Below are 22,802 nucleotides of genomic sequence, written 5' to 3'. Positions count from 1 at the left end.
AGGATTTGAAAACTATAGTTTAAGAAACCAACTTCCTTTAAAACTGACTGTCTTCTTAAAATTATAAATACTGTACAAATAATTAGCCACAATGTGTCTTAAGGCTGTCATTCAAGAAACGGGGGGTTGATCAGAGGAAGATTAAAGACCTAGTGAGGAACAGTGAATTAGTTATAGGATGATGGTCTGGCTTGGATAAAGTGACTCTCTGCTTCAAAAACAGCTTTTGGTGCACCAGTTACAACCTCAGCTAGGTAAAATAATCTGGCCATGATTCTCAATCTCTGATGATTCCCTATCTAGAAGTTTTCACTGGTACAAAAAATAGCATAATTTACTGGAACCATCAAAACGAGACACTGTGCTGACTCACTGGCTATTGGTTTCTATTCCTGTAAAGTTCAAAGTGCTGCATCTTGGTTTTGATATTCTAAGCTGCTTGGATTTACTTCCTCCCACATGAATGCCCTCCTGTAGTTTAAGATCTTCCTTGGCCATATTTGAGTGCCAAAATGTTTTTTCCTTCTAGAGAAAGGAAGTGGCAGGAAAGATCATTCTCTATCATAGCTACAGTCAAGTGTTTTGTTTTGTTTACAATTTATTATCTTCAAACTACAGTGAAAAAATATGTGCTGAAGCTTTAGTCTGAACATTAATACATTCAATAGACTAAACATTGTATAACAGCATAGTATCTCTATGACTATGAGAGAACATAGCTTGCTGCTCCCAACACATAACGGAAATGCCTATCAGTAACAGTAGGTTCTAACAAACAGTAGGTTAGAATGGTAGGATAAAAAGAATAATACAATCAAACTTCAATTTAATCAAGCCCCATTTAATGGATTTTAGATGCAAGAGTCCCCCAATGGGAGGAGATGGGTGGGGGCAAATTAGATAAATAAAAAAATAAATTTCTATTCAGACACCCCCCCGTTCCCCAAATGACAAATCCATTCTCTCTTAAGTAATCCGCACAAGACAGTTAAATTTACATTAATTTTGCCTGAATTTTACAACATCTGCAGCATTGTGCAAATTATGTAAATTGCTGCCCCAGCATATTTTCATATTTATTGACATCCTGTCCCCCAAATGATCGGTTAAAATGAGCTTTCACTATTCAGAGATCAAGGACGTTGAAGTACTATGTTTCTCCCTCATTCACAAAACAATGCTACTAATATAACCCTATAAGGTAAAGGTAAAGGTTTCCCTTGACGTAAAGTCCAGTCGAATCCGACTCTAGGGGGCGGTGCTCATCTCCGTTTCTAAGCCTTGGAGCCGGCGTTGTCATAGACACTTCCGGGTCATGTGGCCAGCATGACGACTCGGAACGCCGTTACCTTCCCGCCGAAGCGGTACCTATTGATCTACTCACATTTGCATGTTTTCGAACTGCTAGGTGAGCAGGAGCTGGGATTAACAACGGGAGCTCACCCCGCCGCGCGGTTTCGAACCGCCGACCTTCCGATCGACAGCTCAGCGGTTTAACCCGCAGCGCCACCGCGTCCCCAATATAACCCTATACCTATTGCTTATTTCCAAAAGTAGCATCTTGGATATGAAACATTCTGCCTTGGGAGACTGCCTTGGGACTGGCTCTGATGCTTTTCTGCAATAAGGTCAAGACCTTTTTTAGTTGCCTAGGTCTTCTAACATTCATATTTGCATCTGTTTTGAGGCTGGAGATTAATTTGCTTTTAGATTTATGCTGCTGCTGCTGCTGCTGCTGCTGCTGCTGCTGTTACTGTTATTACTATTTTTATCATGATCATCAGAAATTATCAGAATTATCAAAAAGTATTTAAACATAAGACTGTTGAGTGGCTCCTTCCCTAATGTTTTAATTACAGATTTCTTGTATTGATTAGAGGCTTAGTCTAGAGGTTCCACTACGTTCTTTCTAAATCAAAAATTCTATGATTCTGTCTTGATGGATTTAAATCAGCAGATCACAGTCTGGGGGCTCAGAGTATATGTAGCAGTTTAATGCTTCCTAAGCACTTCCAAAAGTTGACAACAAAGTATAATGTTTAATTTGACAAAATGAGAACATGGTTAAATATGCAGAGAGCCATTGTATGAACTATATTTAGTAAGGGAATTAATAAATAATCTTTTAAGTACATCAAATCAAATATAAGGATTAAATCCTTGAATACACTTTATGTGGTCCCAAACAGACTACATAAAGGGAAAATGTGACTTTTTGCTCAAGAAAAGTTGCATTTGACTATTTTAGATTTTACTCAATTCTGAAAAAACATTAGTGTATAGACAGATATACTTCTAAACTGAACACTCAGCTATGTATTTTGTTGTGTGTTTTTGTTGTGTGAATCCAGCTAATTGTGAATTATTCAACAACTATGGTTAATTAAAGCATATCTTAACACAACTCATGAACCATTTCTATATCACTTAAGAACTGTGGGAAGGGAGTTAAATGGTATTAAGATATGATATCATTTGTCAAATGCTTTTTCTTTTTTCAAATAATTTTATTAAGTATTATAAATGAAAATAAAAGCCAATACAAACTACAAAAAAATGCAAACAAAAATACAAAAGAAAAAAAAATGTGAAAAAAGAAAAAAGAAAAGAAAGAGGAAAAGGAAAAGGAAAAAAAGCTATTTCCCCCTTCATCCAAGTAAAGACAATTTTAATAGCTTATCACCATTTCTAAATACAACGTAATCTCTCTTCACCCCATAGCTCATCTCTTGAGTAAACAAAAACAGAATCCCAATGCTTCATCAATTGTTCTTTGTCAGCAAAAGTCCAGTAAGGGCCACCAGATATAATTATTTTCCTCTTTTAGCTCTGATCAAATAAGCCAACCTTGTATTCCTTCTCTGAGTTCTTAAAAATATTCTTTAACACCTTCAAAAAGAGTCCCAGAGCTAGTTTGCTGTTCATCTGTTTCAATGCAAAAATCTTTCAGAATTTTGACAGATGTCTTTTGTATATCCAGTAACTAAAATTTATCCTTTTGCTTGTCACTTCTAATAAAGTCCTTCAAAACCTTAACAGAGCTCTTTTCTATATCCAGTAAAAAAAAATGCTATATTGTTATTGCCTACCCCAAAGTGCTTACCAATCTTGCCCAATCTCAAAAAACTAAGTAAGATCGGACCATTAGTCTTGGACCACCAGGAAAACCAGTTATCAGCTCTGACAATAATTATGTCCAAGAATTAATAAATAAAGTGAGTTGCTGCAGCCTTGGGTGTTGGCATATGCCGATCAACCCAAGGGGAAAAAAAACAATATGCTGCTGCGGGAGTGGGGGAGAAGGCATCTTGAGTGTTTTGTGAGGAGTTAAGTGGCTGTTTGGTGAAGGACAAGCCCCACCATAGCAGCCATTTTGCTTGCACAATCATGACAATCTGTCAAAAGGTAGACTGGCATCAAAAAACTGGAGATCCCAGTGCCTGATCATTGATCCCAGAATCATACGATCACACTGAGGCAAGTGAAAATACTTTCAGCTGGTAAAATTTACTCAACTCTCCCTCAAGGCACTCTTAAGATAGTCATTTATTGCCTTGATACTCGTTAGATTTCTATTTGACCTTTTCTCTAGGACCTCCAACAGGAAATCTCCCTTCACTGTATCCACACAATAACAAACCTATGAGGTTGGCTGGGCTGAGAATGAGTTTGAACCTGGGTTTCCACAGCTGAGGATGGATTTGAACCTGGGTATCTCTAATCCTAGTTCTAAACTTTAACCACTATACCATCTCCTTGATAAATGGGATCCATTTGCTCTAAAAGCTGTCTGCTTTTCTGTTACCAGACGAGCCTGTGATTTGTATCACTGGATTTGATACAATTATATGCACATATAACTCCTCACCCTAGATTGAAGGACCATGGTATAGTTTCTGGGACCAGAGTCTTACCACTAGCCCTCACCCTGGGTGTTCAAATACCAAATTATTTTGGACTGTCTGCAATATAAAGCCTACGAAAAGGCCACCAAATGTAAGCTACAAAAATCCAAACAACCAGTAGGAGGCCACGAAGTTTTCTGCATCTCTGTTGCCATCTTCTGGCCATCAGGAGTTTTGCAGCCTGTGTCTGTCTGACCTATTATGGGGAAGCATTTCTGAATGCATAATTTTCCATGCAATCACACAAACCCAGGAGTTCGTTTAAATGGAAAACTATGACTGGATTGCCATGGGGCTGGTTTTGCAGCCATAGTGTCTTGAGTCCACATCACATGCTAAGCCACATTCCAGTTTAGCTTGAGGCAAACTGAAGCTATGTGTAAGCAACTGTTTGCCACAAACTTCTTCATTGGAGGTGAAGGGAGGATGCTTCCGACCAACACTAGTGTTCATGGCTCAAACCAGAAAGAAACAATCCCAAACGAAATCCTATTCTATTCAGTTGGTCTTACTGCTTTGGAAGTATGTTTAGGGTTGCATTGTTATTTAACAAAACTGAAACAATACATCTGCTTATGTGCACTTTTAGTTCTAGCTTTTTGGCTCCCCATCCGCTAGACCACCTTACAGTCCTGTCTGAATTGTTCTGGAAGTTTACAACAGGAAGGGCTATCAGATCCCAGCTACAAAAATCAAAACAAGCATTCAATGGCAGCAGGAGCTATAATTTGCTTTCTCTTTGCTGCCATCTAGAAGTTGCCTGGATTTCGCAGCTCAGATATGATAGTCCTAAACGTCCCCTCTTTCCACTTTCTAGCATGTAATAGGATATTTTTGCCTGCACGCTTATATGTTAGCATGAATTCAGGATTTTTCAAGCTTAATTTTGTGCTTTTGGAGTCGGGGCTCCTTTCATGCACAGCTCAATTTCTTTGGAATTAAACCGCACCATTTATAATAGGGCAGCATAAATTAGAGCAAGCAATAATTATATCCGAAAACCCAGAGCCGGCGGTGGCCTGGCAACCAAAACTGGATAGCTTTCTTTTCCGCGCATGCGCAGAAAGATAGGGGGGAACCCTAGAAGGTCCAGAAAAAACGAGAACATGCGCGAAAGATTAAAATGCGCATGCGTCGCTATCTGGATTTTTGACGGCGGGCAGTGCCGCTGGTTGGGGGGAAAAACGGGTGAGAGAATGTACGCGAAAGACAGTGGTGCGCATGCGTCTTGGGAAGAGGGTGGAAACGCGCATGCGCAGAACGAAACATCCGGCGGCTTTTGGTAAGCGCGCCGTTGAGGACGACGGAGCGGCAAGTGGCGCGCATGCGTGCTTTGGCATCTGACTGAAGGGGATGGTTGAAGGGAGGTGGGGGTGAGTATTTTGCTGCGTCACCAGCTGCTTGGAAGCCGCCGTTGCTGGAGAAGGAACGAGCCGAAGAGAGCGCGCGCGCGCGGCATTGTGGGTAACAGGCCTCAGCCTTTCAGCCGCGAGGACGAGCCGCCGTCGCTCCTACCGCCACCAGCTCGTCCTTGTCGGGAGACCTTCAGTCCCACCTTCGTTTTTCCGGCCCGAGCCCCTTGGAGAGACGGAGAAAGAGGAAGGAGCACGAGTCGGAGCCGCTATCGCTGCTAACATCGCTCGCCATGTGAGTGAGTGAGGCGGGCCGGGAACGGTCGAAGTGGTTTCGGACGGTCCCTGGCGTGTGGCGGCCGGGTGGATGAATGTGTGTTATCTGGAGGTGTAAAAATCGTTCTCTCACACACACCAGCACCCATGCCTTTATTGAGCGTAGATCTGGTAGGGGAGCGGCTGTGTGGATGGGTATTTGATGCAGCAGTGAGAGAAAGGTGGCCTAACGCGAGGTTTTTTGTGGGATACGGCGCAGTTTCTCCTTCGTTTTTCTTCTTTTTTCAGAGCCCGGGCTGCGCTTCCTTAAATCCGTAGGAGAAAGGTGCCTCTGTGCGCGTGCGGAGCGCACTTCCTTTGCCCCTGTCTTAACGACGATCTCGCCACCATCATCGGTTCCAATTTAACCGACCTTTTTTTCCCTTTCTCTTAATTTGTACCGAAATTACGAGCTAGGTGGTTCTTGTTGGAGCGTTCAAAATCCTGGAAAGGTGGAGATCTGGAAATTGGTAGTATTATGTAATATCTGGAATATAAGAACTAAAGCATGTGCTAGGTAATATTGGGAGGAAAATGGTTACTTGTCTAAACGGTGGGGGGCGGTTGGAAGTTACTCATAGGGAAGAGCTATAAAGCAGCTTTTATTTTAGAGGCTAGGAGGGCAAGTTCATAAAGGAGGTAAGATTTCTGAGAAGAGGGAATAGAACAGTGAAGAAGATCAAAATGTGAATGAAATAGTGTGGCATTCTTGGGGTTTAGTGGGATGGATTGGAAGTTAGAAAAGAACTGGTTTTTTCTATTCCTTATTGTACTGGAGTAAGTATGGGAATGTTTAAATGTGGGAATAAGACCTGTGATTTGTAAAAGGAGGAATAATGGAGACCAGGCTGAAAAATATGTTTGTACGTGTTGAATGAAAAAAAATCCCTTGAACAATAGTGAAAGAGATAAAACAAAAGGCAAATCCTATTTCCTGTTGCCAGGAATGCTAACATGGTAGATATATGAAATGAGAGTGTGTAGAGAATGAGTTGCACAGTTGATAATAATCTTGAAGTAAATTGTGAATCTCTTTTTGAATCTGAGTTTTTTTGCTCTCAAAACAGTCTGTTCCTGAGATAAGATGAAAATATACCTAGCCTTTTAGATTCTTTGGAGAGGTTCAGAGGGCTTGCCAATATAAGAATTTCTAATGTTTTTTTGTCCAGGTTACTGGCAGCATCTAGTTAACCTTGGTTTATCTCAGAAAGCTAAATAGAATCAAACTTGGTTAGTACTAAGTATGTATGTGTGTCCCTTTGAGTCAGTGTTGATTCCTGGCGACTGCATGGACCACTAGGATATACCAAAATTGTATGTCATGGGGGAAAAAAACAGAAATCCTGGAAGAATACAATCACAGACCATTTCCATAATGGTCCCAAGAAAATTACATGGACATGTTCATGGAGTCATCAAGAATTGAGCTATACCTGAAGGAGACTTTATCTTAAAGTCTTCAAGTTATATCATACTTTCGATTTTGCTAAGGTTTTGCTGTGATATAATCTTATTACTTAGACTTAATAATTTTCATTTTCCCTGTAGGTGTAAGAAGGGAGGCCTCACTTTCCAAGTGCTCTCCAGTTACTTTATTTTCTAATCATAGAATAGCTTTATTCCAGGCTGAAAGTGGATTTCAGTTTGGCACAAAGCAGTTGTGGGAAGCAAAATTCCAGGAGAGAATATTTTATGTAGATGAAGACTTACAGCAGCAGCTGGGACAATTATGATAGACTCCCAATCAAAAATCCATTTTGGACTGCTTTCTTGTTTGCCTGTTAACCAAACAAGTTGGGAAAGAGCAGTTGCTCTGCATTAATGATTTAGGAACATTTAGAAATGTCCTCTTTAAATGCCAGTATTGGCACATATTACTGGGTTGAATAATAGGGTGCATCCACACAATTTTTGTATGAAGATTTTTGTATGCTCACTTGTAGAATATATTGCTGTTGCTTGACTGTTCAGCTCATTCAAGCCAGACAGTTTTGTTGAGAAACATTGTATTTAACAAAATCAAATCAAAAAGGGAAATTAAGAAATAGGTGGCGAAGGATGCAAAATGCTGCTTGCTATGCAGGGGTAATGTGGAACTAAATATACTGCTTCAAGATGGTTCTGTGAAATTGTATCTGGAAGATCCAAGAGATTGAGGCATTTTGGCTCAGTGCATTCTTAGTGGCCTTGACCATTTGTCTGCTGTTTGATTCACACTCAAATAATGATGTTTAATTTTATTTATCTCTGGTAAGAACAGGATCTTCAACCACATCATTGTTCTTAGTATTGTTTAAACATCTGTGTATGAGTTGCAAGTTGATATACTCCTCCTACCTCCTCCATGAAAATGTTTTGATTCAGCCTTCTCCAACCTGGTTACCCTCTTTAAGTATGTGAACTGCAGCTCCTGAATTCTTGGCAGTAGCTGTGCTGACAGGAGAATTCTGAAAATTGAAGTCCACACAGCTGAAGGGAGACTAGGTTGAAGAAGGCGGTGCTTTATTCACTTTTTGGGTTGATAAGCCAGTGTGTGCTACATTTGAGGTGTATAAACTGCTTTGCATAAGTCTTTGTCTCAAATAGAAGGGGAAGCCATTTTCAAACTGGTCTTCAATCATGTTTTATGGGTAATGTGTTTTGCAAACCATAGTTTGTGTGATGAAGATGTAGTGGCAGCTTACATGTTGACCACACCAAGAGATGAAGATGGGAACTGGGCAGATACAGCTCGACAACTTTTAATTTTTATAACTTTTAAAATACATTTTAATTATCAAATCATATATGTAGTTAACTCACAAATTAAATTTTCTTATTTTTGTTACTGCTTCTCTGTTCGTTTGCTTTTCAAATTTTACCACCGCCCATCTCCCCCCAGAAGAGGGACACTGGGCGGTTTATAATAAAGCTAACAAGTTAAAAACAATAGCCATAAATAGTACATAAAATGTAAGTACAAATACAAAATATAAAAATAAAATCCAGATGACAGTAAAAGATCTAATTTAGTTCATATATGTGAGGAGCACTCTAAGGTGCCAGCCATCCCCAAGAATAACTACTCCCCTTCCCGCCCCAAGCAAGGCGGCAGAGCCAGGTCTTCAGGTTCTTCCGGAAGGTCAGGAGCAGCAGAATGTTCCAAAGGGTGGGAGCCGCTGCAGAGAAAGCCCACTTCCTGGACCCTGCCAGATGGAATTCTCTTACAGACAGGGTCTGCAACATGCCCTCTCTGCATGATCGGCTGGGATGGGTCAATGTAATGGGGATGAGACAGTCCTTCAGGTAACCAGTCCTTTATGTGATGGTGTTGTAGGTAACTATGCATTTTGGGCTAACTTTGCAGCCCATACATAAGTTTCACATTAGCTATGCTCACCCACTTAAAACGTTTCTAAAGGTAAAGGTAAACTCTTTCATAGTTGATAGCAGCAGTTATGTAGGACTTGTAGAGTCCTTAATGGAAAAGTCCCCCCATGGAAGGAGATGGGCAGGGACAAGTTAAATAAATAATAAATAAAAACACATCAAATCATTAGCTGCTGTCATATAATGCTATCAGGAACATAGTTTAGACATGGGATCCTCCTGCAGGATTGTACATACTTGTGGCTTTAAGGACATAGAGTATCTGTCCACAAAGTAATATCCCAATGTTAAATGTGTCAAGACTTGGAAATGCACAGCTAGTAAGGAAAATGGAACATACTGTGGTTTCACACATTCACTTCCCTGTTGTACATGCATCACATCTTTAAGATTTATTGTTGCATTAAATTGCAGCTAACAGTGTTTAGTGCTGGGTACTCCAGAATGAAATAGTAACCCAGTGTATAGCGATTTGATAATTACAGGATGGTGAGAACTTAGTATATACAAAAGGGCAGTTCTGTCATTATATAAGAAGTTGAAAGTATGGCGATAAGAGGCAGAGGACAGTGTATTTCACTAGTCCTTGACAGTTCTTACATTTAAGTACTGTTCTTAGGACATAACAGGATAAAAGTAACCATTTACTTCTTTGAGGCTTAATTATGGATTACACCTATTTCTTGGTGTAATGTATAGTTTTATATAGGATTGTTGCTTGGTAGTTTGTTGCAATCTTCCTCGAAATGAATTTCCCCTGACCAAATTTAATTTACTGTTTTATTCCATGTGAATGCTTGTATCATAGTTGCAAGAATAATTGCAGTAATCACCTAGAGTTCTTAACCCTACTGAATACAGGTCCAAGCATCTAAAACTGCTTCTTAGCTATGTATGTCTGGTGCTTTAAAGTCCAGGAAATGAACTCAATACATGTACATATGTGAAATATATTCTTTTTTGTTATTTTGTAGTTAGATTTGTTAAATTGAATCTTGAGGACACAATAGGTCATAAACTGTTTCCTAAGCTATGTAAGGCATAAACCAGAATAATTCCTTTCTGGCACAGCGATGTTGAATCTGAATCAAATAACACATGTATTTCTGTTATTTGGTTGGTATATCAGTTATATTCCTGCCATTTACATCTATTCAATATCTACAGTGGGCTTAATTGTCTTGTATTTTAAAATCTCATTTAAAAATGCTTCATATAAGAAAGACATTTTTGAACCATTTTGGAAAATCTTCTCACTGAAGAATGTCCGTAATGTTAGATAAGCTTTCAGAAAAAAAAAAGCTTGCTGCTGTTAATGGTCTTCCCTTGCAGTATACATCTATAAGAAAATGTGGATGTGTTCATACAGAATGAAAGCAGGGCCTAACAACTCAGGGAAAAAATCCATACTCTCTAACTGTTCACTCTAGAGCAGGTTTCAGAAACTTATGCAATGCACAGATAATACAGTGAGAAAAAGGGTAATGGGAATTAAACAATAATTTCATGATGCAGACATAAAAAAAAAACATTGTATAATTTTATGGCATCCATGAACATCATACATTTCTATAAGCTAACTCTGTCAGTTTTTAACCTGAAAGGCATGCAAAGAGTAGAAATTTTGCCAAGAAAATTTGAAGGTGTACTTTGCATATTGAAAATCATGTTCTGCCAGATAAATATGTTTAGTACTAATTTGTTGAGATCAGTTCTATAGAATGGATTTCTTTTAGTATTGGGGAAATTATACTATGCATCTGGTTGACTGCAATTCATGAACAGGGCAGGAGGATTTCTTAAAGTTTACTTGATGATCAGGAGAAGCATATTGCTTGTCTGTGATGGAAGCAGTTGTTTTAAAAAATAGGCTTATATTACCTGAAATACTAAAACACCTACCATACTCTAAGCAAATTTGAATTGACCTAAATTCTTAGTACTTTGAAATAAAAATATGCCTGTTTGCAGTCCAGTTGTTTTTCTGAAAGTATTTAAGTATTTTTTTCCATTTATAATTATGTTAATATGCTCTTTAAAAGGCTATTCTGGGGCAATGAGAATAATTGATAAAACTTTAGAATTATGGTTACATTTTTAAAATTTCTTTACTAGAACAGTACATTTAAATAGACAAGGTTTGTATAGCTTTGTAAGATACAAATTCTTGAGCACAGAACTAAATCTTCGAAAAACCTGAAGGGAATGTTGTTCTTCAAACTTTGTCCCAATTCTGAGTATGCCTAAAAGCAGGCAAAAACTTACTTGTGTGGATATAACATTAAGCCATAATTGCCAAAAATACTACCTATCATTCACTATTCTCCCTGCTTGGTCTTCCTGCTAAACTAACCAAAAATTAATGAGGCAAACATTTTCTTTTACATCTGAGATTGGACTTCCCAAACCAGGAATGAGAAATCAAATTCAAATGTAACTTCAATCTCTAGTTTGTAGGGTGCAACAATCACAAGAATTCAGACATAATGGAAAGTTTTTGCTTCCCACTGAGAAAAAATAAGCAGAGTGACTAGGCAACATGTAGCAACATAGTTCTCATGAACAGTAAGCCAAATTTTATAGTAATTCTGGATTATTACATTTGAACACTGTTACTCTGTAGATTACAGAAAATTCTGTTAAAAAAAACAAAATTGCCTTTTTAAAAATTCTTCACCTGTCTTTTATTTATTTATTTATTTATATTTCAAATTTCCATCACCGCCTATCTCCCCCAAAAAGGGGACTCTGGGCGGTTTACAATCAAAATTAAAACACATAAATTACAATATCTTTTGAAGAGCATCCATGTAAAGTGTTATAGAACAGAAGTAATGAGTGAAAATCAGTCACTCTGGAATTGAACAGATTTTTTTTTAAATCTGGAAATTCCAGACTCAAGAATCATCCCAGAAAAAGAAAATGCATCCTTGGTCTCAAGGTAATGATTGTCCCTTTACCTGGTGCACCTCAGAATCAATATGAAGCATTCAACTTGGTGTAAAATCTGTAAAAGAGGATGTAATGGTGCATAGTTGTATGCTGCCTTTTGATTGCTCTTTGCTTCGATTGCAGCAGTTACCTTGATGTGCTAGCTTTGCCTTTGTTTATGTCAAGACCATGGCAACAAAACTTGGCTGTGTGCTGTGGCATCAACAACTGCTCTGTTCAACAGAGCTTATGTGTTACGAATTTGTGACGTTCTGTATTTTTGCTTCCTATTCTACAGTATTCAGTATGTGACAGTATAATTGGTCTCCTGGGCAGAACTTAGGATCCCATGTGTGAGTCCTTTATGAACATAGCAGTAATCCACTCCTAAAAGTATTTGCACAGATGTTCTTCTTATGAGAACTGGTACATTAATGCAAGGATTGTCCAAATCATTGCCATGCCTTTGCTTTATTGTGGAACCCAGAAGACGTATCACCTTCATGTGAATCACAACAGAATGAATGTAAGGGAACACTCCATCTCTCACTAGCAGTATCTCAGCAGGAATTGTGCTGCAGTCCTACAGCGTTGTCATTTGGAGTTTCTGTGAATCAGGAATATGATCATATGGGAAGTCCTTGGTGCTCTCTGAGCTTGGTTGTTTGCTTGCAGATGTTTCATTACCTGACCAGGTAACATCATCAGTGCTGGTGAGTGTGGGGTTTACTCCGTTTTTTTTAACACACACACACACACACACACACGTGTCTGTTGATGGCTGGACATACCTTGATGGTATTGATGGCTACATATAGAGATAAACCACATTTACACACCATTCAAAAGAGACAGTAAAAAAGCTAAGAAGGAAACAAAAAGACTTAGAACACAGCCTCTCCAGCAGCCACCGCCCAGATAAGCAGGGATTAACACCAGGCAGACAATCAAGCAGAAAACAATACCCCAATCAAGGAACTACCAAGGAGAAAACCACACTCCCACCAGCACTGGCAGGGCAAGCTACTGTCTATAAACAGGGAGCAAACCCCACGCTCTCCAGCACTGAAGATGTTACCTAGTTAGGTAATGAAGCGTCTGCAAGCAAACAACCAAGCTCAGAGAGCACCAAGTTGACTCCACAGTTCAACCCTGAGCTACATGTATTCTCTTCTATTGGATATGATCATATGTTTATAATAGGACAAAATTCTATAGTATCTACAATCATAGTTTAGAGGTTAGCCTTTGAAGAAAGTCAATGTTGTTTGCCACTTAGTATGATCTAAATCTGCTATGGTTTCTTCTATCTTTTAAATCTTGACCAGTTGGAAGTTACTGAAAATATTCCTAGTGCCATAAGAATATCTGCCAAACCAGAATGCGAGTACTAGAACTACTAGAGAGAGAAGTTTTGGATTATCATTTCTATCAGCAAATTTTAGTACTGTTTGGTTTAGAAAAGTATATAACTTTCATATACTTGGGGAATCATTAACTATATGCCTATACTTAGCTATAAAAATGTAAAGATTCCTAAACATATGTTAGTGTCTTAAGTGCCACATAAAAGATTATGGTGCTTTCTTTTCTTTTCTTTTTTTTTCAAAATGTCTGCTTGATAGCTGATAGTTATGTAGCAAATTTTAGAAATGAAATTGTATCCATAATCAATATGGCTAGAGTAGATGGTTATAAACTAAGTTTGCAAGTTTTACTTTTTTTAATGCAAACCCTAATACCCAACAATCCAGAGCCAGATGCAGAATGGAGGATACAATAGACAGACATATGTGGTTAGTGAAAAAGCTGCCTTTTTCTGGTTTCAGTATTACATTAATATTCTCATCTACATAGTTCCAGTTTCTATATTTTAATAATTTGACTTGGATCAACTGCAAATTGTTCAAATACATTGGTTGATTTTGGTCTACCTTTTTTCTTGACCTTAAAGCTTTTTTTTTTTTTTTAACTTTTCCTTTTTTGCTATTATTGCTTTTAGGCAAAGCTGTAGGAGAGCCCAAGCTGACAGGCAACCTAGTCCAGTCCCAATAAGTTCCCATAATTGTATACTCTAGAAAACTAAAGAAACACACAGAGAATTTGTATGCAGTCTTAATTTCATGTAAAAAATGGGAGGGCAACAACAAAAAAATGGGGCTGTGTGAAGAGAACTAATAGGGAAAAAATCACTTGGAAAAATAGTAGCTTTAGCAGTCAATATTGTATCGTATTATTTTGTCAGATGGTTGTTAGATATTTATATTTATTAATCTAATTTTCAAATTATTTTTAGGCAGCCTGCTTCAGCAAAGTGGTATGACCGAAGGGATTACGTCTTTATTGAATTTTGTGTTGAAGACAGTAAAGATGTCAATGTAAAATTTGAGAAAGCCAAACTTACATTCACGTAAGTAAACCATTTATTTATTTCATTAAATTTATTATAGTTGCCCACTCCAACAGACTAAAAGCTGATCATGAACAGCGTTGATATGAATAAATTGGCTCATTTGTTGATATTGAGAGTACTTGATTTTTATTTTCTTGCAGTTGTCTTGGAGGAAATGATAACTTCAAGCATTTAAATGAAATTGATCTTTATACTTCTATTGATCCAAATGTAAGTTGTCATCCTTTTTCTATCATACACTTAGTTTTAACATGTCAGAAAGCACTGTTGTAATTTGTTAGTTAGCCAAAACTATAGTTATGTAGAAACGCTAAGCTGCCAAATTTTCACCCCTATTGGTTATTTGTTTATTCTCATTTATTTCTATAATGCCAAATTTTAAAAAAGCTCCTTGTGCATACCTTCTTGTTTGTAAAATTCCAAGCGCTGTGTTACCACAAGGAATTGTGCATGCATATTTGCTTTTCTTTTTACTGCTATTCATTTGCAGGGCAGTTTGGTTAGAAACCCCTTCATTCATGTGCTTGATTTAGGATGTCTTCTTCACCACCACTACTGCCATTCCTTTTAGAGAGATGGTGACTGATTGTGTGGTTATTTTATTGGGAAAGGGTTATTAGTGGCTGCCTCTGTTACACTGAGTAATATACACTGAAGAATTTATACTGTTTTGGGGGTTCATTAGATGGATTTAAGCAGAGCAGGCTCTTCTGTACAATTGGAAATACGTATTTAGTTCCTTCCCTGCTTATGTATTTCCAATTCTATATTCTTATGTTTATGCATTTGCATTGTTTTTATTGTACCATACTTTGGGCTGGGAGCCATGTGATTGAATACTCTTTCATTTTAAAATGGTCCTTTCTACTTCCAGGAAATCCACGTAATGGCAAATCATAAGAAAAAAACAGGAATATAGTGGGTGGGGGGGCATTTAATTGGGTAAATCTGAATTCTAATATAATATAGCCTAGGAATAGCTTTACTCTATCTCCTTTTGTAAGAACTAGACATACATTGATCATAAAGGAACTTTTTTAACTTTTTTAGGAATCCAAGCATAAAAGAACAGACAGATCTGTTTTATGTTGTTTACGAAAAGGAGAATCCGGCCAGTCATGGCCACGGTTAACAAAAGAGAAAGCAAAGGTAAAAACTTTCACTGTACCATTTTGTATTAGTCTTTCTCAAACTATTAAAATAAAGGCCCCCTTCTAAATATGTTTTCCATTATGGAATACCCAACCCAGCACTGTATGTTGGGGTATGTATAAAATGGAAAATGTATTTTAATTAGGCTTTGCAGAACAGCTAAGTTTCAAAATTAAAAATCCTTCAACAATTGAATTTATTACTTTTACAAACCCAAACCTGCTATCCCTTTTTTTTTTCCAGCAGTTTCTTCCTTAAATAAAACACCTAGGCTCTTGGCAAATGCATTAACATAGGACAAAGAAAACTAATCTCAACATTTATTTCAATTAGCCCTTAGTAGTTAAAACAATGTAGGAGCTATATTGCCATTGCCCCTGGAAAGAAAAAGCTAAAGAAACAAATTGTAGTCTTTGCTATGATTTTTTAAAATTGATTTAAAAATAATTAAAATAAATTTACATTGTAGCTGTGCTGCTTGAAAGCCTATATTAATATATGAAGTCTTATGACACAATGCAGTAGCAGCAACAATGAACCAGTACATTCCCCCAAGCTCTACAATCAGCCAGCCTAACACATTCTGAAAAAAATATTGGTACAGAACTGAGTCAGCAGAAAGTAAATAGCATAAGCACACTACAGGTTAAAAAGAGTAGAGTTCGCTTACTGACAATTCCACAGAGATAGTCCTCAGTCCTGGATATTTTTAAAAGCATTTTGGAAGTTCAAAAAAGGGCATGGGAATATGCATAGAGCAAATCCCACCCAGCAGAACAAACCAAATCCCAAATGCTAGGGAATTCCTGGAAGCTTGTTACTCAGACAAGTCAGCCATCAACAGGCACATAGAGGTAAACCACATTATATACCATTCAAAAGAGACAATAAAAATGCTAAAAGGGAAACAAAAAGACCAGAACACCTCCTTGCCAGCAATCAACACCCAGACATGCAAAGATTAACACCAGGATTAACACCAGACAAACAGTCAAGCAGTAAACAACAGCCTAACCAAGAAACTACCAAGGAGAGAACAACACCCCCACCAACAAGGCAGGGCAAGCTACTGTGCATAAACAGAGAGCAAGGCCCACTCCCTTGTAGCACTAAAGATGTTGCCTAGTCAGGCCATGAAACATCTGCAAGAAAACAACCAACCTCAGAGAGCACCAAGGACTTCACAAACCAATTTAAACCAACAATGCACCCTGAAGCTCATCATCAGTAGGATACAAGAATATACACAGAGTGCACATTAACAGAGCTCAACAAATCAACCAGACCAATAGCTTTCTTTTAAACAACCTCAAAGTGTATATGTGTGAGAGAGAAGTATTACCTGCCTGGGAAATAAACCACAGCACGTGTGAAGCACTTGTGTTTTGTTTCAAGCTCAGAACATTTGAAACAGTTGTTTTGAGATTAGAACATTTAGCACAATTACTGTACATCTGACCTGTACGTGTTCATTCCACATCTTTTACAAGCAGACACCTGTGCACAGTCATTTCTTGCATGTTCCATGGACTTGTGGTGCATATTCAACATTTCATTCTGTAAAAAATAGACGGGTGGTCTCTGTTCTTCTCTTGCTTACTTGTTAAACATATTTTTAAGCATAAATGTTGATGCAGAACTTTTTAGGCTGCCTTTCCTCAAAGCAGATTGAAATTAAGAATATTAAGGGAATTATGATACAATGGGGAAGGCATTAATAAAGAGAAGACTTCTATGCCTTTAATGGCCTGCTTGGAACCGTGGGGGAAATCTAGTCCCAGTTTTATGCTGATAGGCCTACCCTAGTCAGCAAAGTGGAAAGGTGGTGATTTTGTTTCCCTTTTCCGCTTAGTTTTCCTAAGGATGGAAAGCTCTTTATCAGTAAAAGCAGAGAAGCACTTTTCCGTTTGAAGGTTCCTAAGCTTCTCACATTATTTAACATGATCATTTGATTACAAGCTGCTTGAATTACATGTTTACTTTCTATATCCATAGCTCAATTGGCTCAGTGTGGACTTTAACAACTGGAAAGATTGGGAAGATGATTCTGATGAAGATATGTCCAATTTTGATCGCTTTTCTGAAGTAAGTGGAATGTTTTGTGTAAGAATGGTGCTGGCAACATGGTTCCAGTGAGCTATGGATTGGCTATAATGCTGCTGCAGGGCATTTATGTATTTGTAACACAGAATGTTTTGCTTTAAAAAAAGGGCTAAAGAAATCTCATGAAATTTCACGTAAGAATGTTAGTTTCACAAGATTTTACTTTTTTGTGTGAGATTTTAGCCATTTATGTATGTCACCGTAAGAGATTTTGCAATAGTGCTTGGCACCTGAAAAGGTTTTCAATGCTTTAGGATGACTTAATTGGTACTAAGCACTATTACTGATGATAAAGGTTAATTCTTGGCGTAGAAAGGAGCAAAAAACAACAGTCTTGCTTTAAGTTGCTTAAGTCCAAAATATCAATATGAAACTTCACTGAACATTCTATTTCTTTTGTAATTAGATGATGAACAACATGGGTGGTGATGAAGATGTAGATTTGCCAGAAGTAGATGGAGCAGATGATGTGAGTAGCTTTCTGTAAGGTATACTCCATCTTAAGTATTACCATGGATGTTGGTAATGTTCCATAAACACGCATTTGTATTATCATTGTTACACATTTCCAACAGAAGTTTCTATCTAAACTTCATTTGGAACAAAGGTGACATTTGCACATATTGCAATATTAATTTGATGTCAAAAGTGCTGTGCATCTAATTAAACTTAACTCTTGTTTGTGAGACTGGGAGACTCCAGATATGTAGAGACTTGCCTGTGGAGGTCCACGGAATAATTTTTTAGGTCTGGTGCTATATGGCTTTTTAAAGCAGTCTGTTGACTTCACTTGCTAACTTAGTCTCTTTTTGTTACAGGATTCACCAGATAGTGATGATGAAAGTAAGTTGATTGTTTATTTGCCATATTATACACCTAGTAAAACTAAGAAAGTACTAGGAGCTTGTGAATATTTACTGGTTTATCTCTCCCATATCTCATCCTTTCTATTTTGATCAAGGATGGTTAATAAACGTTGCCACTAAAGGTAGTTTCCTAAGAAAACGTTTCCTTTGAACATAAGGCAACTCAAGTGTCTCTTAAGGACTTTGTTTACACCACTGTATTTTAAGTATTCACTCTGTCATTGGGATGGATTTTGCACATGTGATAGCTGATTCCTGTGAAATTTCAGCAGGTGATAGGATTTAGTATTGGGAGTACACTAGATTGGGGAAGGCTTATTTGGGAAATGAAATCCCACGTTATTCAGCCCTTTTAAGGCTAAAATGAGTATTTTGGAAACCAAATAGTAGCAAATAAGATCAAAAGTAATATGACATTTTGGCCAGTTTATCACTGTAGCTTTGAATTCCTCATTCACCACTGATCCAGGATCGAGTAGTCTTAAGCATGAAAGTTGAGGCCCAGCAGGAAATCTGTTTGTAGTAAGAAAACAATACGTAACAGGGTTTTATTTAAATGTAATAATTTCTATTTCTGAGGTCTCCTTATATAATTGGTTACAAATCCTTAAGTGCTACAATTAGTTATTCTCCGTTTTCCTCTGGCTGTTGGCACTTCATAGACAGAGGTACTACTTGAGGCTTACATTCTACATCACCTTTGCCCAACATGGTACTTCCCATGCTTGCTAGGGATTTTGAGGTGGATAGCACATATGGCGGATACCAGATTAGACAAGGCTGCTTACACAGTGAGTCACTTGCTGTGAATTGGAATCTATTTCACCTCCTATAAGTTTTCCTATTTTATTTACAAATGTTTAGCAAGCTCTTTTCCTAATAACCTGGCAGACTCTCTTGTTATCGGATATACCTTGTATCCAAATGGTAGAATTCTCTTTTCACAGCTAACTGCTTTTCCCTCAATATTTTACATGGAGTTGACTTTCTGTTTTCAGGCTGTGGTTTAGCACAGGTGGTGACATAAACAATTATGCATTACTCATCAGCGTAATAAACCTTTTGAATTTGTCGGAATAATATATTGCCCATGTAAAATCTACAAGGGCCTATAAATACTGCCTTTGTTTTCTAGATAGCCTCTCTTTGTATTTGCTTACCAATCTTTTCTCCTCCCCTGGCCCCCAGTCCTGTGGAATTAGAATGCTAAAGGAAAGGATTACTATGTCTTGCACTGCGATAGGAAAATGTAAAGCATTGTGGGAGACTGCCATTATGTATCCAGACAGTAGTACTTTTGGGAAAGGGGACATGCAACTGGGCATATTCCTCATGAAGGGTAATAATCTAGATATTTGTGAAAGCTGTCATACCTTAGTACATTCTAGCTTAACTATAAAATGGCATATTGTCACATTTTTGGAAGTCGAGTTGAAAGTTATGGCTGTTTTTCTTTACAATAATTAGACTATTGCTATAAGCAACAATCAATATCTTTTTCTTTTCTTTTTTTCCTCAGAAATGCCAGACCTGGAATAAAAGAAACTGACAAATGTTGGGGTTTGGGGAAAGACTTCATCACAACATTTCATAATTGAGATAAGAATTCCTGAGTTGATAGCTCTAAAGACAGAAAATGCATCCTTTAATTCATCTTCAACCTGTTTTAAGCAGCTTCATTGATTGGTGCATACCATTGTTCAGGGCAGTCTTAAGCTACGTGAGGCAATAATGTTAGCATGAAAGTTTTCCAGACTTCCAAAAAAGGAACAACAAAAACCCAACCACACAAATATTTGAGGTATAGGCAGTCAAAACAGTTGCAATAAAAGGTTTTATAATGCCTCTTTGCCTCATTGTAAGATGTTACAATGGGTAAACTCAATTTACATGAAGTGGTAAATGTATACTTTCCCCCTCACGTTGTGGACTGCAGACAACTCAAGTTTCAGATTTTGTGGCTGGAACAGAACTGGCTGAAGCAATGTTCTAATTGGCTTTTGAAATTTAAGCTGGTAACATGCTGTACCTCCAGGGGTGTCTTCAGGGTATGTTCCACTAATGTTTAATGCTTTTCACTTTGTTGTATTTAATCACTAGTTAGTGTTCAAGATATCCTAGCTAAAACTAGCAACCCCTTTAAAACTTAAAATGGGTGAAGCCTGTACACTTGGTTATTTGATCCTCAGAGCTCATGATCTCTCACTATGGAGAAGGGAGCCTGTACGTTGTTGCTTATCAATCTGTACATTTAGACCAAATTGTATTTGCACTGTTGGTATGAAAGCGAGTGACAAAATGTTAATACACTATTGGATCTTTTGTTTTTTGACCAGCTTATGATAAGCCTGAAAACCTCAATTTGTGTTCAAAGCAGTGGGGATTTTTTAATGTCTACATTATTTCTAATAAACTGTTGAAGACTCCATGGCTGTCAACTGTCTGGCTGGCTGTAACTTCATGTATTCTTACTATTTGTTGGAATGAAGTACTTTAGTTGGAATAATAGTATAGGATTGTTCAGCTGTTTGAAGGAGGGGGAAAACTATTCCCAAGCAATTCCCCTTAAACAAAATCGGACCTGTAAGTTTTGAATACTGACAGCAATTTTAAGTTGTGATTTGACTAAAATAAAAAATGGTCATCCCTTAAAATGTTGAGCTTCTGCATTGCACACCTGATTTCTGCAATACTTATTTTTTTAAATGAGTATATGTGACTGCAGTTTGGCCCACAAGAGTTCACTGAAGAATATTTGAATATAGACTCTAACACTGAACAGAGAAGCATTTCTGAAGGTGTGTTTCAGTACACTCCTCTCCCCCAAGATCTTGTCATATGCTCTTCCCAGTTTCATATTTTGGTTAATGTATTTGGTGTTTTCAGTTAAATTGTAATCCTATTTGCATTTTATGGAGGTCAAACAAAGGTATTTGGGAATAAAATTACTTGGACATCAAGGGGGAAATTCTGTCTTTTCAACTGGATTTGTTTTCATTTCATAGTCAGTCTTGAATGCAGAGTTGGCTCAAGTCATACCTCTGCTTGACAAGCTGGCAAATAAGGGTCTAGCCTGGACAAACAGATCCTTCCACTGCAGCGCAAGCAAACTAAGCAAGAAACTTCTAACCATAATTTTGTGTTTTTCCAGAACTGAGAATTGAACAAGTTAGAAAATTAAACTGTGGATCAGATTTATTTATATTATCTTAGTTTGAAGGTAACTAGTTTCCTGATTTGGGTAAAACTGGATGTTTTGCTAGATTTAGTTTGCTTGCACCAAGGGTAGAATAAACAGGCTGTGGGTACAGGCAAAAAAGGACAATAAAAGTATTTCTCATCTCGTTTGGGTAGCTACCAAATAAGCAGCTTATAAATGGTATTACCTATAAATGGTTAGTTGACAAATGCATTTTATCAATGCCCAGCATGCTGCTGTTGTCTCCTGTGAGTGTTGGACAGTAGTTGGGTTCAAGACAAGTAGTGGCAATCTTCTGAATAGAGGATGCATGACACTGCTGGTTACCACAATTACAGCTGTGCCTATAGGCTAGTTTAAAGTAAACTAAATTGCCCATTGCAGTCACCATGGGCAGCAGGCTTACAAATCAGCCACCCCTCGGGCAATAGGCACAATACATTTACACCTACCCATTTAATGCTTAAGCAGGACAAGAAAACCTACCTACCTTCTCTGCTTTTCCTCTCAAGTTATGTCTTTAATTCACCATGGACAAAATTGTCAAATCAATATAGGTGTTTTAAAGTTATTTATGTTAGCTTTGCAGTAATAGCTTGCTCTTAGTACCTGTGCATTTTTAAGAGCAAAATCATTCATTAGGTTTTTAAACTTTTTTTTTAAAAGAAGTGTCAAAACTTGCCAGAAGAGGAATGTTTTACTCTATGGAGAGCATAGCAAATCTTGGTTGATCCTAAAAAGCTATCTGGGTTAATACTTGAATGGAAGACCACCAACAGATCCCAAGGGAAGTTTTTAAAAAGCAATGAAAAAACACTTCCATGCTGTTGCCAAGAAAACTGGATGCATCCATGGTGTTGAGCTCAGATTGAAGAATTCTGAGAGCCACTTGTATTCCACAAGGCAAATTGTTCCACAATATTGGAGCAGTTGTGTAGAAGTCTTACGAGTCACCAACTGGGTCTTCATTGTAGGAGAGGTACAGAGAAGATTCTCAGATTTCAGCAAGCAAACAGACTGGTAAGGGAGGAGAAAATGCCTCAAGTTTCATGGACCCAAACTAGGGTTTTAAACATAAGCACAAAACTTCGAATTGTGCCAAGTTCCTAGTCATCCAGTGTAGATGTTGCAGGCTATGGGCAATGCCATCCCATGAGAGCATTTTCACTAACATCTTTGCTTTTATTCCGTGGCTCA

General features: G+C 37.8%; 1 protein-coding gene across 1 annotated transcript; it reads left to right on the top strand.

The window, feature by feature from the left end:
- The first annotated feature begins 5,305 nt into the window (after positions 1-5,305).
- PTGES3 (prostaglandin E synthase 3) lies at positions 5,306-21,366 on the top strand. The gene is made up of 8 exons (XM_063293737.1): positions 5,306-5,552; positions 14,169-14,282; positions 14,426-14,495; positions 15,336-15,434; positions 17,433-17,522; positions 17,947-18,009; positions 18,359-18,383; positions 19,926-21,366. Coding segments are annotated over exons 1-8 (483 nt in total). The 5' UTR covers positions 5,306-5,550; the 3' UTR covers positions 19,946-21,366.
- Positions 21,367-22,802: the final 1,436 nt, after the last annotated feature.

This window comes from Candoia aspera, chromosome 2 (assembly GCF_035149785.1).
Source record: "Candoia aspera isolate rCanAsp1 chromosome 2, rCanAsp1.hap2, whole genome shotgun sequence".
NCBI lineage: Eukaryota > Metazoa > Chordata > Lepidosauria > Squamata > Boidae > Candoia > Candoia aspera.
The sequence above is the reverse complement of the archived record's forward strand: the minus strand, read 5'-3'. Positions and strand labels throughout refer to the sequence as shown.

Excerpts from the sequence above, each read along its gene's own strand:
- PTGES3 (XM_063293737.1), top strand. Across the intron at positions 18,010-18,358 it reads AAGTAGATGGAGCAGATGAT|GATTCACCAGATAGTGATGA; the intron begins GTGAGTAGCTTT and ends TTTTTGTTACAG. Across the intron at positions 18,384-19,925 it reads ACCAGATAGTGATGATGAAA|AAATGCCAGACCTGGAATAA; the intron begins GTAAGTTGATTG and ends TTTTTTCCTCAG.